At 44.3% G+C, this 17,883-nt stretch overlaps 1 protein-coding gene across 5 annotated transcripts in view; it reads right to left on the reverse strand.

The window, feature by feature from the left end:
* LDA (limit dextrinase) overlaps nt 1-17,883 on the reverse strand; it is a 297,784-nt gene that overhangs the window by 15,370 nt on the left and 264,531 nt on the right. For 4 of the 5 annotated variants that reach the window (XM_087663136.1, XM_087663137.1, XM_087663134.1 and 1 more), the window contains one exon: nt 4,603-4,712. The exons of the other annotated variant lie outside the window; for it this stretch is intronic. In XM_087663136.1, the coding sequence (XP_087519262.1) occupies nt 4,603-4,712 (110 nt within the window). The remainder of the gene's footprint in view (nt 1-4,602; nt 4,713-17,883) is intronic. 5 annotated transcript variants of the gene reach the window in all.

Here is a 17,883-nt window from a genome sequence, read left to right on the forward strand (position 1 = left end):
GACCTTGAGATGAATCCTGTATTACTTGTAGACCTTCAAAGCAATTAATAGACCTGTGATGGGCTGCAAGGCACTTGTAAGTATCCAGTAAACCCCTGCAACTGATAGGTACTTGCGTTAAAAGACCTATAAATCTGCCCAAGGATGCCATAGACTGCCCTGTTCGGTACCCCTGGTCTTCAAATCTTCATCCACTCTTTCCCAAGTGATCTTCCATGGACCACCACCTGTGGTGAGGGATAAAACAGCAGGACAAGCACTTAAATGAGCTCTGAAACTCTAGAAGGTGTGAAAGTTACTTCCAGGCCAGGTTGTGCACTGCTATGGAGTCTTAAATAGCAAGGGAGGGTCACCTCTCTTTTGTCTTCTCGTCCGGTTTCAATCTTTTTCCTTGGTCGGAATATACATAGCAGATTTAGTATTTTATCAATCAAAGTATGATATGCATGGCTTGCCATTTCATGATATGCAAGAACAAAATGGAATAGGACTGAATTGAAATGGATATGGGTAAGGAATGCCTACAGTAGTGACTCACTGCTTTACAATTCTATTCCAGTTATTGATTGATTCTTATTTTCAGCCATATTGCATTCTATCACAACAAGCCATTCAAGGTTAGGATTAGCACAAATTTTCCAACAAATGGAAGGGATTAACAACAATTGGCTATTGATTTTTATTGGGTAAAATGAAAAGAATTCAGCATGACATCATTCAGCCCTAAGTTGGGTCTACATACAATCAAATAGTAATTCTTAGATGAGATTACTCTTAATTATCCCTTTTCAACAAATGGATGGCTTAAGCAATTGGATTTTAAAGGGATTAAGAGCAAAATTAAAAATTACCTCTTGTATTGTTAAAGTAGATGATTATGGAAGCTCCAATACCTGTATGAGACTTGAAATTCTTAAACTCCCGCTTGATGTAGCCAAGAATACATTCAAATTGCAATTCCCATGATGAAATTGTAGCTCATAGATTCTAATTTATCTTCAAGAGAGCTTCAATATCCAAAATTTTGATATAAGTGATCCTTGTAGCCCAAATGTGGCTGAAATTTTGGAAAGAAATCAATGATGAGCATCCACAAAGGTAGAAGACTTCAATCCTTGATAAAAAACTCTTCCATTGAAGCTTTGAAGCTTGTATATGCTGTCCATACACTTGCAATGACAAGAAGAAGCCTTATTCTTGCAATATTGATGCAAGACCATGGATTCTTGATATAATCCCGTGCATAGAAGCTTTAGGATGCATCAAGAACCAAAAGCCCCATGATACCATCCTTCAAAGTCCAAGAATTCTGAAAATTCAAGTGGCTGCCCTGTTTTGACTCATTTCAAGAGAAGAAGTGCTCTAATCTTGCAAGAAGTCTTCAATGTCGGTTCAATGAATGCTGAAGAAGCTCAAGGATGCTTGATAGAACAAAAGCCCTTTGACATTTTGGAGAAATTTCAGAAAAGACTCACTGCTGTCGTGAATCTGCCATAGCTTTGAAAGCTCAAGAATGATCAAGGATGATTAAAGAAGTGTGAAGAAACCCTGTATGCTTGCTGTAGACCTGAAGGAACCTTGTCAAAGCTTGCTTAAGCCATAGCCAAGCTTCATTGGCTGAGATTTGTGTAGGAGGGGAGGTTGAAAATCAGCACAATTTGCGCAAATTGCTCCTGTTGTTCTGGTTGATCAAGCTCATCAAGTTTAAATGATATGCTACTCTGCCTGAAGCTCATGGCACAAGGAATCAAGCTCTAATGTCTCCTTAGTGGGAAATGGCCATTGGAAGAAGTTTGCAGCAGTTGAATCCATGGATTCTCGGAAAAAAGCTTGAAAGGAAGAAGAGAGAGAAACTGGTTCCAAAAAGTAATCACGGTTTAACATTTGTAATCCCAGTTAGACTCAAGTTAGGGTCAAAAATCCTCAAAACGGACCTCCATTTGAGCACGTCCTGCTATTTTGGCCAAGAACCTCCATCTTCCTTAAGATCTTCAAGAAACCTCCAACATTAGTCCCGACTTGTTATAGAGATCTCTAACTAGTCACGGTTTAAACTGTACCACACCATGTGACCAAATCTTGGTACTCCAATTAACTAGTTCCTACCCCTGAGACTAAATTCTCCAAGAAAATGACTCTTCCCATGGATCAAAGTCCATGCTCTGATACCAATATAATAAACCAGTTTTCACAGCAAATCAAATAATTGGAAATTCATGAAATATACCATTCTTACAAAGAAATACAAGAAATACACCATGTTTGTAAAGTAGCCATAGTCAAGGTAGCTAAGCTTGAAATAATATTACCATGGAAAGCTGAGAATCAAAGATGTAAGCTGCAACATGAATATTCACCTCATGTCAAGGTGGGACATGGTATGCACCCCATCTCTTAGTGGCTAAGAGTATGCACCCTCTTAGTTGGTGGGAGGAAAGAGGCTCAAAACATGTATTGTTTGGAAATGGCGAAAAGATCCCTCACAAGTTCCATCTCCACCTTTTATACTTAACCCTAGCCTACTCTAGACTAAGGTGACTTATGCTTTATTACAACTAGCATCAAACTTGTACTAATCGGACGTCATTGGACGTGACAACCATGCACTGGACTTTGACCTCAGACAACCAGTACTTCTCTTGCCGCACATAATATGCTTAGGAGGAATATGTGCACAAGCACCCACTGTGTTGCCTTAACAAAGCTGATCAAAACAAACACCCAGCGCTCTCACATCTTTTACAAAATCTGGATGGACTAGTATATTCATGAACTTTAATAGTAGCATTGTCCCCATGACCACGATGCAATCAGAGCTGTGGCAGACCGATTGCCATTGATGGACTGTTGCGAGGATTTTTCCAAATAATCCAGAGACCCATTCATAAGTTAACAGGGAAGGGAGCCTTCCATGCCCGGCCACAAATAAAGGAACAGCTTGCTTTTGTCTATGCATAGTAGGACGTATGCCCAGGAGTTCATGTATTTTATGAAGACAATAACTTGGGTGTCCATCTCCATGAACTATGATATAGTGGTCCCGTAAATGAATATAGGGGGCCTTATGTGAATCAGCCGTATCATTGCTGTAATAAGAAGATTAAATATGACTTCTTAGATCAATTTTATCATGGTAAAGTTGATACCTTTTGCCAATCATGATCTCCAAATCATGCCCAGAGAATGTGCTGTGTATATAGGTGCCTTCATTATCAACAATTTTCCATGTATGGCTGAAATATGGAGGAGAATACTCAGAAAACTGATCAGCAGCATTTTAAAGATAAAATCCTGATCTCCAAAGCAGCACGAGAGGCTGTAGATGGACAAAATAATGACATGTTTCCTAGAAAGAGGCAGGGTGCTTAGTTTATGAGCATGTTGGAGAAAGCCACACTCTTCTGTGTGGAGTAGTAGTAGAATATTCTCACCACATATGTGCTGCTTTTGAGCCAAAGGGACAGTACTCACATGGAGGGAAGGGTCTGAATTTCAAAGATGAAGGGAGAAGAGAGAAAGAGGGCTATTCAGGTGAAGAAGATAGTGTGTCTTGGGGCTGTCTTAGCAGCAAGAGGTATGCTGCCCACTCCTCATAGTGAAGAAGAGAGAGAGGGCTACTTGGGTGAAGAAGATTGTGTGTCTCAGGGCTGTTTTGGCAGCAAGAGGTATACTGACCACCCTTGATAAGAGAAAAAGAGTGAGTGTGAAGAAAAGAAGAAGAGGAAGTCATCAAATCCATATACCTGTATCAGTTAAGAGGAGTAAATCTTCATTGAGATCATGATTCATGACAAGTTAAAGTGTTTGTGGTGTGAGAAGAAGTTTCAACTTTGGAGAATCTTCAAGATCTTCGCTCCAGAGTCTCTTGCGGTATTCTTGAATTGGTATTTTGTCTTGTTGGATTGCATAGTTCCTATATTTGGTATTTTGAAATACGTTACTCTTGATTGTATGTGAACCATGGGTGGGTGATTGTGAATTTATATATGAGAAGTCCAAGTTTAAGGGTTTCTTTAATGATCTGATACAGAGATGGTATTTGTATACTCTGTGCCCAATAGTCGTTGTTACCCAATGTACTCTTATCATGGTGTTAGAAGTGTCACCTTTCTCATGGACATGCAATAAACTGTAAACAGACTCGCCCTTATACACTAAGTTCCATCTTTAGGTTCAATGCTCTACTCATATGTTTAGGCTTAGAGAGGCAAATAAAACTTTGTACTACTACAAGCTAGTTATGATCATCACTTCTATTGGTTTCGATCTCTTGAGTTGTATCACTTTTTGGGTTTTAGGTGTCTTATCTTGATTATGAATGATGTCTCAAACTGTATCATTCTTATGAAGGTGAAATCACTTCAAGTCCATTCACATTGTCTCATACCCTCAACACACTATTATTGGTTAAGGGATCTTGTATGTGCCATCACACTAAGTGGTTAAGGAGTCCTACAAAAAGGACTCACAGGCTGGTTATGACAAGCAAGATGCTGGGGATTCAAGTCTTACTGACTAAGGTGGAGACCTTGCCATTCCACAAACTTTACATATCCCAACTGAACACATTGTTTTAAAAAAACATATATTTTGGGCACTCACACTGGATCAAGTTGAGGAAGACTGTTACAGCCATTGGCTCCATCTTGAATGCTCATCATAATCACACCAGGAGTACTGCCTGATCCAGTGTTATGGAACTTCAACCTTTCCTGCATCAGCCAAGTATGCAGCAGCAGAGTTCATGGAAAATATCATAAGGACTTGCATTATGATAAGCAGATGTGTTTAAAGGGATCAGCATGCAAGGTAGTGATGCCTAAAGACTACTGCTTGCACACATTCTTGAACTTGAATACAAAGTGCATCTGGAGCTTCAACTCCCAACTGTTCATCCCAAACAAAGCAAGTTTATATTGCCTAGCATCTCCCAAAAGGTTTAATACTTCATGTGCTTGTCTCAGCTCAGAAAAATGCAAATTTAAACTGCACTCTCTAAGATCTAAATTAGGGTCAGAAATACCTCAGATTAAGGAGAATTTCACCAGAGAACCAATACTTGTTTCCAAAGGGAAAAACCTAATCTTTATCCCTAATAAATGAAAATAAAATTCGGAGAAGTTAATAAGTCTAAAGACTTAAGCAACGACAATCACAGTGACCACTTGCTAGTAACTTGGCATCTGATCACTGTAAACGTAAGATATTTGGGATTTTCATAGAGCAAGTCGCTAACTATGTTTCAATACAACATACTTGTTTTAATAGATATGGGCTTGGGATGCTCTCGCAATTGTATCTTTGAAACAGGAGATGTGGTCTTGGATGCATCCTTCTCAGGCTAGATAAACTTATCGCTCTCTTCAGCATCCAAATACCTGGGCCAGGCTGGATCGGATCTACATTTGTCAGACCACTATCCTTTGGTCTTGGAGCTGAATCACAAACCTGTCCATGCCTTTAAGGCTCTCCTTGCCTGTTTGTCTCTTTGTTTCAATCAATCCTTTTTGCTGCAAAATCGGTTTTTGGAATGTATTCAGCAACTGTTTGCTTCTTTTAGCTCCAGGGTCCTCTCTGAAGGGATGGAAGCATGGGCTGTTTTTAGGAATAATGCCCGATCGTTATTCCGATAGTATGGTATTCAGCATGCTTCCTCTTTACGCGCTGAATTGCAGCATGTGCAATCATTGTTGGCCCACTTGTTGTTTTTTTGTCAGTCGGGGACTCCGCTGATGACTTGCTCACATGCATTGAATGGTTGAAAGGCAGAGTTCAATCTTTATAGGAAGAGGAATATGCTAAATACAAATTTGTTGGCTAGAGCAGAAGCTTTACACGACAATAATTGTCAATCCCATCAAATTTTTTGCTTGATTACACCTGAAATACAGTTGAGAAAATATTATGCGTTTGATAGATGAGCAAGGTGTTATGGTGATTGAATCTGCTTCCATCATTCAGATGTGTGCTGACATTTATAAATCATTATTAGGCCCACAGGAGATACTTTTAGATGCGGTTCACTCTGCTCACAAGTACATTTGCAATTTGGTTGGTAATTAGGTTAAGCCAAAATGGGTTGATTTGATGGAGGCCGATATTTCGGAGGAGGAAGTGGAAGAGGTGCTATCTCATTTGCATCGAAGGAAAAGCCCTGGCTGGGATGGGCTTCCTAATGAGCTGTTTTCTGGCCATGTGGAGCAACTTAAGGACCCATTGACTTATCTATGTCAACAAGTGTGGTATTTTGATGAGATGCCTTCAAACTGGAAGATTGCTGTCATTTGGTTATTGCCTAAGGTTCCCTCTCCAACCTTCTTGGAATAATGGAGACCCATTTTGTTATGGGTTCTTTATATTAAATCTTTTCTAAAATCATTGCCAATAGATTGTAGAAAGTATTTTCACATTTGGTTCATCCACGCCAATACGGTTTCATTAAGGGCCGGAATATAATGCACAACATTTTGAATGCTCAACTGGGGATTAACTATGCTAAAGATTCAACCCAACAGGTTGTTATGCTTCAGCTTGATATTAAAAATACGGTTAGTAATCTAGTCAAACCAGAATGGGTAAATTTAATCGAGGTTGATATTTTTGAAGGTGAAATGGAAGAAGTGTTGTCTCACTTGCCTCGAAGGAAAAGTCCAGGTTGGGATGGGCTTTCTAATGAGTTGTTTTCAGCCCATGTGCAACTACTTAAGGACCCATTAACTCGCTTGTGTCAGCAAGTGTGAAACTCTTCTATGATGCCTTCGGATTGGAAGATTGTTGTCATCAGGTTGTTGCCCAAGGTTCCTTCTCCGACCTCTTTGAAACAATGGAGACCCATTTCTATTATGGGATCGTTATATAAAATGTTCTCCAAAATTATTGCCAATAGATTGCAGAAAGTTTTTCCGCACCTCATTCATCCACGTCAATATGGTTTTATTAAAGGACGGAATATAATGCACAACATTTTGAATGTTCAGCTCCGAATTGACTATGCCAAAGCTTCTAGCTAGTAGGTTGTTATGCTTCAGCTGGATATTGAGAAGGCATTTGATCATATCAGCTCGTCTTTCTTGCGGCAATTGATGTCTACAATGGGTTTTGGGACCCATATGATTTCTTGGGTGGTGTGGCTCATATTGCTCTTAATGGAGGGATTACAAAAGAAATTGCCTTGTCCCGGTCCCTTCAGCAAGGCTGTCTTGTCAGCCCTTTGCTATTTGCTTTGGTAACTCACCCCATACTCTCATTATTAGATAAGTTGGCAGCTCAAGGTGAGTCAATTGGCTTATCTCTTCCTAGAGGTGACGAGCTTGTGGGTCAATCTTTGGCAAACGATTCTTTGATGTTCCTTAAGGCAGATGGTATTAATGTTAATCGAGCGATGGTGGCCTAGAATCTTTTTGCTTTGGAATCGCGTCTTCACATTAATACTCAGAAATCCACCCTTCTCTCATGTACAGAGAATGATCTGCAGGCCTTGGGCTTGACTGGAATTGTGATCACAAGGGGTAATAAAACCAGACACTTGAGATATCCTATTGGTGTGGAGGTTGCTCCTCGTGTCTTGCTGGATTGGATGGCCTCTCGAATTCATGATAGGTTCATGTACTGGAAATCTCAGAGTTGACCACTACATGTTATACTAAAAGTGGCTCAATACATTATGATCAATATGATCTCATTCTTTTTGCCATTGCTTCCTTGGACTAGGAGGTCCATTTTGGATTTGGTTTGGCCTATCTGATTTATGCTCTGGAAAAAGAAAGGCAATCGTTTGGGGCAGATATGGATCTCATGGTAGCATGTGACTACTCCGAAAAGGATGGGGCATGCAGCTTTGCTAGATATTAATTTGCATATTAATTTGTATTTAGTGTCATCCTTGGTCAGATATTGTCAAATTCTTCAAAGAAAAGATTAGTATCTCTCATGGTAGCACGGTTATTCATGCTTCCTAGTGGCATGTGCTTAATTCTACACGGCCTTTGAAGGTTTCCTAGTCTTCTCTCCTATCGCACTTAAAAGCTTCCTGGCCGGAGATGCTTCGTTTTGCAGTTTGGCGTCCCTCGGATATTTGTAAAGAGGAAATTTTGTTGCAAGGAGAAATACTGGCTTCCTCAAGGTTGTTGGATTGGATACAAAAAGATTTGCAGCAAGACAAGTTCAATCGCATGGCTAGGTTGGGGTTGAAGACAGTCAGTGATGGTATTATTCCTGGGCAGCTCCATCTTTATTCCTTTAGGCGTATTCGTCAGTACCTGAGGGCGCCTCGTGTATATAGGGACATTTGGTCGTCGGTACAGGACAGTCTTCAAAGGTTCTTTCCTTTGCATGTGTTACAGCCATTGGATCCTTGGTATGATTGGATGTTTGTGCTTCCTAATGATTTTCAGAAAAGGTCAGCTAATCAAATATATCACCAGATGGTGGAAGCCAAGAGATGGGTTATGGGGAAAGTGAATAGGTTATGGGATCGTAGGGTCAGTAATAAGAAGTAGCGGTAGAGGTTTATCCAGCTTTAGAAGTCTAAGGTCCCATATCAAGGAAAAGTGTTCATGTGGCGCCTGCTCATTGGGGGCCTTCCAATGGGAGAAGTGCTTCGTGCCCGAAAGATCTCTGCTGGGTGTTGTGTTTTCTGCACTACGTGTGATGAGACATTGCTTCACCTCTTTGTCTCCTACCTTGTTGCGCGACAGATCTGGAATTTCATTTCCCATGTGTGGTCCTCGATGACTCAGCACCGCCTATCAGTTCATTCGCGGATTATGGAAAATATGTCCTCCATGTTCAATTTGAGTTCAAATTGTTTCTATCTATTTCATTTCCTTAGAGGGACAGCCCTGTGGCATATATGGCGTACTCGCAATACCTTTATTTTTGATTCAGTAGCAGACATCCATGGCCATGTGGCCCGTGTATGTGGACTAGCGTTATGGAAAATCTCCTCTATGATGTCAGCGGACCTAGTTCTTCCAAATATAGCTGCTCCCTGGCTGGCGATTGTTCACTCTACTCCAGTTGCTCCTTCTGTGTGATCTATTAGTATTGTTCATGTAATAGGTTGTTTTGGTTGTTCTATGAACCTGTAGGTCTCATGTAAATATTAATTATAGAGAGAGTGAGAGACACAGAGTATGCTGACCCAATGGTCTGATGTAATAGAATGTAAGAGATACAGAGAGAATGTTGACCTGATGGTCTGATGTAAATTTTTTACTACTTAATTCAATTATTTGGGGATCAGGCGACTTCTCCACATTCGGTTATGGATGGTCCTGAGCAACCGGCTTGGGATGCTCTTGTAACAGTGTCTTTCAAATAGGACATGTGGTTTTGGATGTATCCATCACAAGCCGGATATACTTATTGATCTTTTCAGCATCCAAATACCTGGGCCAAACTGGATAGGATCTACATTATCCAGAGTGATTCGTTTCTTCCTGCAGTCATTGATATGTCGCTGGAAAGACAACATGTTTTGTCAGATCATTATCCTTTGGTCTTGGAAATGAGCCACAGACCTGTTCACACATTCAAGGCTCTCCTTGCATGTTTGCCTCTTCGTTTTAATCAACCTTTTCTGCAGCAAAACCACTTTTTGGAAGGTGTTCAGCAACAAATAGCTTCTTTTAGCTTGAGAATACTACCTACAGGAATCGAAGCACGGGAGGTTTTAGGGATAATGCAAGAGTGTTATCCCAACATTGCGATATTCAGTATGCTTCCTCTTTCCGAGCTGAATTGCACCATGCCCGATCATTATTGGCCCATTCCTTGTCTCTGTGTCAATCTAGGGATCCAATGATGACTTGCTCACTTGCATTGAATGGCTGAAATGCAAGGTTCAATCTCTTCAAGAAGAGGAATATGCAAAATACAAACTATTGGCCAGAGCCAAAGATTTTTTCTTTTTTTGCAAATAAAATGCGGCTAATTATATTACTTAGAAAAACTGATTACAACGGAGTGCTCATGCTCAATAGTCTAGCTGGAGCTGATGGAAGTCACAAGTCCATCATGTATACAAGCCTCTCAAGGTGTGGTCTACAGGGGATGGGAGCAAGAAGCCATGGAGGGGGTTTTGGGGGGGGGGGGGGGGTTTTCGGGGGCTGGGGGGTATATCGCCATCTAGGGCTGCCTGCCCGCATCACGAAAAACAGGTCATGGCCGCCCCAAGTGCGCATGAAATGACCTCGGAGCTCTTGACGAGGCCTCGATTTGCCCTGCACCTGATCCCATCGGCCGCGGAGGGACTGGATAATGGAGGTCCAGAGTTCTGCTAAAGTTGCCTATACTGAAAGTCTCTCTCTGCCGAAAGCCTCTTGACACCGCATCTTCCAGATATGCCAACTAGTAAGACCCTCTATGATCTCCCATACCTCAGAGCCGTCAGATGTGGGCTCCAATACCTGGCGGATGGGTAGAGTCTCCAAACCGACCATTGCGCACGACCTTGCCTCCGAATGAATATCGTGTCATCCTGCATCCCGGCCTCATACAGAAGGTGGCAGCCCTGGCTGATTGCCTACCAGTAGAACGCTCCCCATTAGAGCCGTCAGATGTGGGCTCCAATACCTGGCGGATGGGTAGAGTCTCCAAACCGACCATTGCGCACGACCTTGCCTCCGAATGAATATCGTGTCATCCTGCATCCCGGCCTCATACAGAAGGTGGCAGCCCTGGCTGATTGCCTACCAGTAGAACGCTCCCCATTAGATACATCCAAGACTAAGTGCTATAAGGCGAAGGATGCAGCATGCACCTCTCCACAAAAGTTGCGCCACCTAACACGACCAAAGGCAGTGCTTTGGTGTTTATAGAGGCTGCTCTGTGCAGTGCAAACAACCTCCCTCCTTCTACATCTGGACAAGCCAAGCCTCCATGTGCCACCAGCCGTAAGAAATACATTACCCTCCTCGGCCTCCAATTATCCCATAGGTGATGCCAGAAGGTCCGTCGAAAAGGCTCTGTGATTCTCTTTCATGAGAGGATAGTTAACCCCTCATCTTGCTGCCCTCTGTTAAGGTCTAGACGCCCTCCTTCCTGTATGGTGAAGAAGGCCCCAAGTGGAGTGCCGCCCACTCTACCTGCCACCTGTAGGGGGATGCCTGCTGGTGAGAACCTAGCGGCCCATACCTCCTCAGGCTCTATCGGCTCTCCTCTCGGAGGAGCAAGCCACTCCTGAGGTATTGTTGTGTCTATCTCCCTTCTCCTAAGCTCCACTCCTCTCTCGAAGCCTGATACTCGCTGCAACACCTCCTTGTCCACCATCTTGTACACCTCCCGCCATGTTCTGATGGTACGAGCCGAGCCGGCCTCCCAACCAGCCCCCTAGATGTGGGGGCACTCGCCAAGCTGTGCTCCTTCCGGATCTTTGACCTGGGGGTTCCAGATGACCGGTTGAGGATCTATCTCCTCCTGGCAACCTGCGGGGGCACTAGATTTGGGCCTTGCAAAGGCCCTGCCACACGCGGATCAAGCTGCGCAGGAAAGGTGATCTCGGCAGGGTGATCAGAGCTGACGTGAAGATCCATCTCAGGGACGGCATCCACTCACCACCAAGTCTCGGTCTACAATCTTGAAGACCCTCCTGCAATACGACCTTTCACGTCTGCCCTCTTGGTGTGAGGCCGCGGACAACTAGCTTGCCCAAGAGGGCCATACTCTGATACTCTCGATCTATGATCCCCATGCCTCCCTTTGAATGATGTCGTATGATGGTCGCCCACGCCACCTAGGGTTCTAGGTGAGACTCGACATCACTCCTACCTAGCAGTTTCTCAAAGTTCTCAATTCTATTCACATGAAGCTGTCATACTAGAGTACGGCTCGCCTCTCACTAGTAGGCCGAGCCCTAGTGGTTAACCGCGTCCTAGGGACAGCTTGGTACATCGCCTCGTATTGGTGCTCCTCCTTATCCTGCGTAGTGCAGCTTCGCCACCTACTGCGGAATTTCCTTTGGTCCAAGTCAGACGATTCCAGGGATTCCAAAGCCGAAGCTTTACATACTAACAACTATCAAACTCATCAAATTTTTGCGACCACATGATTTTTCGAAGCAATCAACTAATGAAATTTACCACAAAATGGTGGAAGATAAGAGATGGATTACTAAAAAAGCTAACAAAGTCTGGGTGGTGCATGATAGTGCAGCTAAGTAAAGGGATCACCTGCTTCGCTTATAAAAGTCAAAGCTTCCCTATCAAGGGAAGGTCTTTCTTTGGAGACTTCTCATTGGGAATCTCCCCACAAACAATGTGTTGCGAGCCCAAAAGATATCCTGGGGCAGATGTATCTTTTGTACTACTTGTGATGAGACACTGATTCATCTTTTTATTTCTTTCTTGATTGCCAAACAGGTCTAAGACTTCATTTCCAAATTGTGGACCTCGCTGACGGGTCAAAGAATGCTAGTGCATTCTTGGATCCTTGGCAAGATGTCTTCCACGGCTAGGTTATAGTCTCATCATCCTTGCCTCTTTCACTTCATATCCGATGGATTGCTCTGGTGGGCAACTAGAAATGCCTTTATATTTCATTCAGCCTCAAGTATCCGTGGCCATGTGGGACAAGTGCAAGGCTTGCTATTATAGCAAATTTCTTCTATGATTTCTAGGCCCTTTGCGTGTAGAATCATCGTTGGATTTGATGTTGCAAAACCTTTTCATTCAGGAGACTGGTATCTACCATGGTTGCACCGTTATCCACACATCTTGGTGGCATGTGCTGAGTTCTATGAGGCCTCTTAAATTATCATTGTTATTTCTTCCGATTCCCTTTACAATTTGGCATCCTCCTGATCTCCGAAAGGAGGCTAATTCTTTGCAAGCAGAAGTGTTGGCCACATCCAAGCTACTTCGTTGGACAGTTAAAGATTTACAGCAAGATAAATTTAATCATATGGCTCGATTGGGGCTCCAATTGGTACATGATGTTGTCTGTCCTACAAAGTCCCGTCTTTATTCCTTCCAGCATATAGGCCAACACTTTCGACTGCCTAGAGGTTATAGCTAGATCTAGTCCTCGCTCCAAGAGCAGCTTCAACATTATACTCCATTATCTACTTTTCAACTTGCTTCACCTTGGCAGGTTTGGAGTTTATGAGACCTAATGATTTTCAAAAAAGTCAACTAATCAGATCTACCACAACATGATAGAGGACAAGAGATGGGTCACAAAGAAAGTAAATAAAGTTTGGCATCCCGAGATAGCAAAGAGAAGTGGTAGGATAGATTTCTTCAATTGTGGAGGGTCCAAGATTCCTTATCAAGGAAAAGTTTTCTGCGTGGAGGCTACTTATCGATGGCCTTCCTATTGGGGATGTCCTACGTGCTCATGAGATCTCGTGGCACAATTGCATATTTTGACTACTTGTGATGAGACACCAATTCCCTCTTCATCTCTTTGCCCTCGACGAGAAAGATATGGTGGATTGTTTCCCGTATGGACCTCAATAACTGGGGGGCAATATATGCCCATCTGTTCCTAGGTCTTGGGCAAGATACCTTCATTGTCTTCTTTGCACTTGGATAATCCCTAACTTTTCCAATTTCTAAAATGGACAGCTCTTTGGAACATTTGGCATATCCGTAATTCCTTTATTTTTGATTCATCCTCAAGTATTTGTGGTCATGTGGTCCCCGTGTTCAAGGATTACTCTTATGGAAGATTTATTCCATGATTTCAGCAAACTTGGCCCTCGATAATGTAGCTGCTCCTTGGCTGGATATTGTTCGCTCTACTCTGATTCTACATCTTGCATGATATTTATGTATAATGTTATAGTAGCCTTTTGGCTTTGACTAGTCCTTGGCAAAGTTTTCATGGTTGGCCAAAAGCCTTGATGTGAGACTTGTATCCTTTCTATTTGGTTGGCCTGAAGGTCTGATGTAAATATTTCCATAAATTAATATATACTTATTCAAGATACAAAGAGAGAGAGTTCAACATCATCCTTGGACACACATTCCCAGGTCTTCTCTTCTTCTGGCCTTTTGCATGGGTGTACTACTATCTAGAGCTCATGGTGGAATCTTTTCAATTTGACATAGCCATTCAAAACTTCATTGTCTTTTCTTCTTACCCACTTCATTGCTGCATGGCAAGAGATCCTTTGTTTCATTGTTTGGTGCACCCTAATTGCAAAAAGAAGGCAAATTCCTTGCACGCAAATGTTTTGGCCACATCTAGGTTGCTTAATTGGCATGGGAAGCACATGCAGAGGGATAAGTTCAATCAGATGGCAAGATTGGGCTGAAGATTATTTAGGATGTAGTTATGCCACATCATTCTGAAAAGGTCAGCCAAGTAGATTTACCATAAAATGGTTGAGGATAAGAGATGGGTCACTGAAAAACAAAGTAAAGTTTGTTCTGTCCGTAAATTGTTGACCTAAGTGGTGTGATCAATTGCTTCAACTGTAGAAGTCTTAGCTTCCATATCAAGGGAAAGTGTCATATAGAGGCTTCTTATTGGGGGTCTTTCCACACAGGATGTGCTGTGTGGTCCCAAGATCTCTAGTGGTAGTTTTATCATTTGAACTACTCATCTTTTCATTTCTGCGTGGTTGTGAGATAGAATTGGAACTTCATTTCCCAAGAATGGACTTTGCGAACACATCTGTGAATACCCATTTATTCTTTAAATTTGGGCAAGATGTTGTCCATGGCCACGTTACAATGCCATCACTTCTCTTTTATTTCATGGGATAGACTACTAGTCTTTGGCATATCTTTTTTTTGCAAGTAAAATGTGGCTGATTATATTACTCAAAAAAACTGATTACAACAGAGTGCTCATGCTCAACAGACTAACTGGAGCTGATGCAAAGTCACCAATACATCATGTATACAAGCCTCTCAAGGTGGTCTAGGGGGGATTTTGGGGGGGGGGGGGGGGGTGTGGGGGGGAGTATATCGCCAAATGAGGCTGCCTGCATGCATCACAAAGAACAAGCCCTGGCCACCCCAGGTACGCATGAAGTGACCACGGAGCTCTTGACAAGCCCTGGACTCGCCCTGCACCTGATCCCATCGGCCGTGGAGGGAATGGATGATGGAGGTCCATAGCTCTGCTAAGGTCCCAAGTGCTGAAAGTCTCTCTCCGCCGAAAGCCACCTGGCATCGCGTCTTCCAGATACGCCATCTAGTAAGACTCCAAATGATCTCCCATATCTCCGAGCGGTTTGCTGTGGTCTCCAGTACCTGGCGGATGAGTAAAGCCTCCCAACCGACCACTGCACATGACCTTGCCTCGATCATGAATATCGTGTCCTGCATCCCGGCCTTATACAAAAAGTGACGGCCCTGGCTGACTGCCTGCCAACAGAAAGCTCCCCATGAAATACACCCAAGGCAGGGGGCTATACGTCGAAGGATACGACATGCTCCTCTCCACACAAGCTGTATCTCCTCACAAGACCAAAGGCAGTGCTTTGGGGTTTCCAGAGGTTGCTGTGTGCAGCACTTACAACCTCCCTCTTGCATCTAGGCAAGCCAGCTTCCCACCGCCAAGCCTCCATATGCCAGCAGCCATAAAAAATACGACACCCTCCTCGGCCTCCAGCTATCCCCTAGGCGGCGCCAGAAGGTGCGTCGGAAGGGCTTCGTGATGCTGTGCTCCGCCTAGTGCCTGCTGCATGACGGCGCCCAGTCCATATCCTCTTGCATCAGTACATGTCTGCCAATCCTGTCAGTATACTCTAGGAACCTGGGTGGCTTTTTGGCAACTGCAGAGGCCGGCCATAGCCACTCTCCTGGATCCCACTCTAGCTCTTCAAGTGGTCTACCCTCCCAGATCCAAAGGCGCCACTCCTTGAGCTCCTTCCAAAAAACATACGGGTCTAGTCGCCAAGTCTTCCCCTGAAGACCCACCACCCGAATCCTCCTCCATGAAAGGGTGGCAATCCCCTCATCCTGTTGCCCTCTGTCAAGGGCCAGATGTCCCCCCTCCTGAATGGCGAAGGTCCCCTGTGGGGCGCCACCCACTCTACCTGCCACCTGAAGAGGGATGCTTGCTCGAGAGAACCTGGCTGCCCATATCTCCCCCGCCTCTGTCGGCTCTCGTATCAGGGGGGCAAGCCACTCCGGAGGTATTGCTGCGTCTATCTCTCTTCTCCTCAACTCCACTCCTCTCGTGCACCCTGATACTCGCTCTACCACCTCCTCGTCCGCCATCCTGTACACCTCTCGCCATGTCCTGATGGAACGAGACGGGCCCGCCTCCCACCCAACCCACTGGATGTGGGGGCACTCACCTATCTGTGCCCCTTCCCTATCTTTGACTTGGAGGTTCCACGGTCTATTTCCTCCTGGCAACTTGGGGGGCTCTGGATTAGGGCCTTACGGAGGCCCTGCCACATGCAGAGTAGGCTCCGTAGGAAAGGTGATCTTGGGTTGGGGGGGGGCTGATCTGGGCTGAAGTGAAGATCTGTCTACGGAATGGCCTCCACTAACCGCCAAGCCTCGGTTTATAGTCCTGAAGGCCCTCCTGAAGTAAGGCCTTCCAGGTCTGCCTCGCCTGGTGTGGGACCGCAGACAACTAGCTTGCCCAAGAGGGCCATACTCTAATATTCTGGGTCTATGATCCCAAGCCCTTCCTATGATTGATGTCGTATGATGGTCACCCATGCCACCTTGGCCCTGGAGTCCTTGGAGCCATCAGGCCCAGACCAAAGGAAATTCCGCACTAGGCAGCGAAGCTGGCCTACACACGATGAGGAGAAGCACCAACACGAGGCAATGTACCAGGCTGTCGCTACGAGGACCTGGTTAACCACCAGGGCTCAACCGGCTAGTGAGAGGCGAACCGTGCTCCAGTAGGTCAGTTTCCTCCAAATAGAATCTAGGACGGGAAGAAACTGCTAGGCAGGAGTGATGTCAAGTCCCACCTCGAACCCTGGGTATCGAACGGTCTGCCCTCTGCTCACCCATCTAAATCCCAAGTGGACGCCCCACTCCGTGCTAGAGTCCGGGTCTGTGAGAAAACCAACCAACTTTCGCCAGTTGATTTTCGCACCCACTACAACGCAGAACACATCAAGAGCCAGCCTCATTCTCTCTAGCATCACCTCATCATTCTCTATATAGAGGCATGTGTCGTCTGCGTACTCTGAGTCTAACAACTCAGTCTTCTCTCTCACTGGAAGTCGGAGGCCGCATAGTCCGCTCACACGTGACCTGAGGAAGTGAGACATCACCTCTGCGAAGAGTAGGAACACAGGTATGGGGCCAGGGGACAGCGCTATCGGACCGATCTCTCCAGCCGGAACTCCTCCCCTCACCTTCCGCCTATGAAAATCCTGCTCGTGGCTGATCTGTACAGGCCGGAGACCCCGCGAATCCAAGCGATCTTGGTGAACTGAAATATTTTTTGGGAATTGAGGTAGTGTCTATGCCTTAAGGCATATGGTTATTGCAGAAGCAGTATGCTTATGACATGTTATAGAAGTATGGTATGGTTGAATGTAAGGCTATGGATACACCCCTGGATCAAAATGTCAAGCTGCATATTGATGTTGGGACTAAGATAGAGAATGCTACCATGTATAGACAGATGGTGGACAGATTGATCTACCTTTCAACCTAACTTGAGCTACGCTATGGGGCTGATCAGTCAATTCATGCAGAAGCCTTGAAAACCCCATTTGGATGCAGCTAGGAGAATCATGAGATATTAAAGGGTACTATAGAGTATGGGCTGCTTTATGCATATCGCAAACCCCTTGACTTGACAGGGTACACTGACGCTGATTGGGTTGGTTGTGCCTATGACAAGAGATACCACTGGATATGCATTTGGATTGGGTAGCAGCAAGTGGTATCCTCTAGGAAATCCCAGTCCACCCTATCATAACCTTTCTCGAAGTCCAAGAGTAGTACTGCC

Source organism: Lygodium microphyllum, chromosome 22 (genome assembly GCF_053477565.2).
Source record: "Lygodium microphyllum isolate KBCC chromosome 22, Lygodium_microphyllum_v1.1.10, whole genome shotgun sequence".
In the NCBI taxonomy this organism is placed as follows: Eukaryota; Viridiplantae; Streptophyta; class Polypodiopsida; order Schizaeales; family Lygodiaceae; genus Lygodium; species Lygodium microphyllum.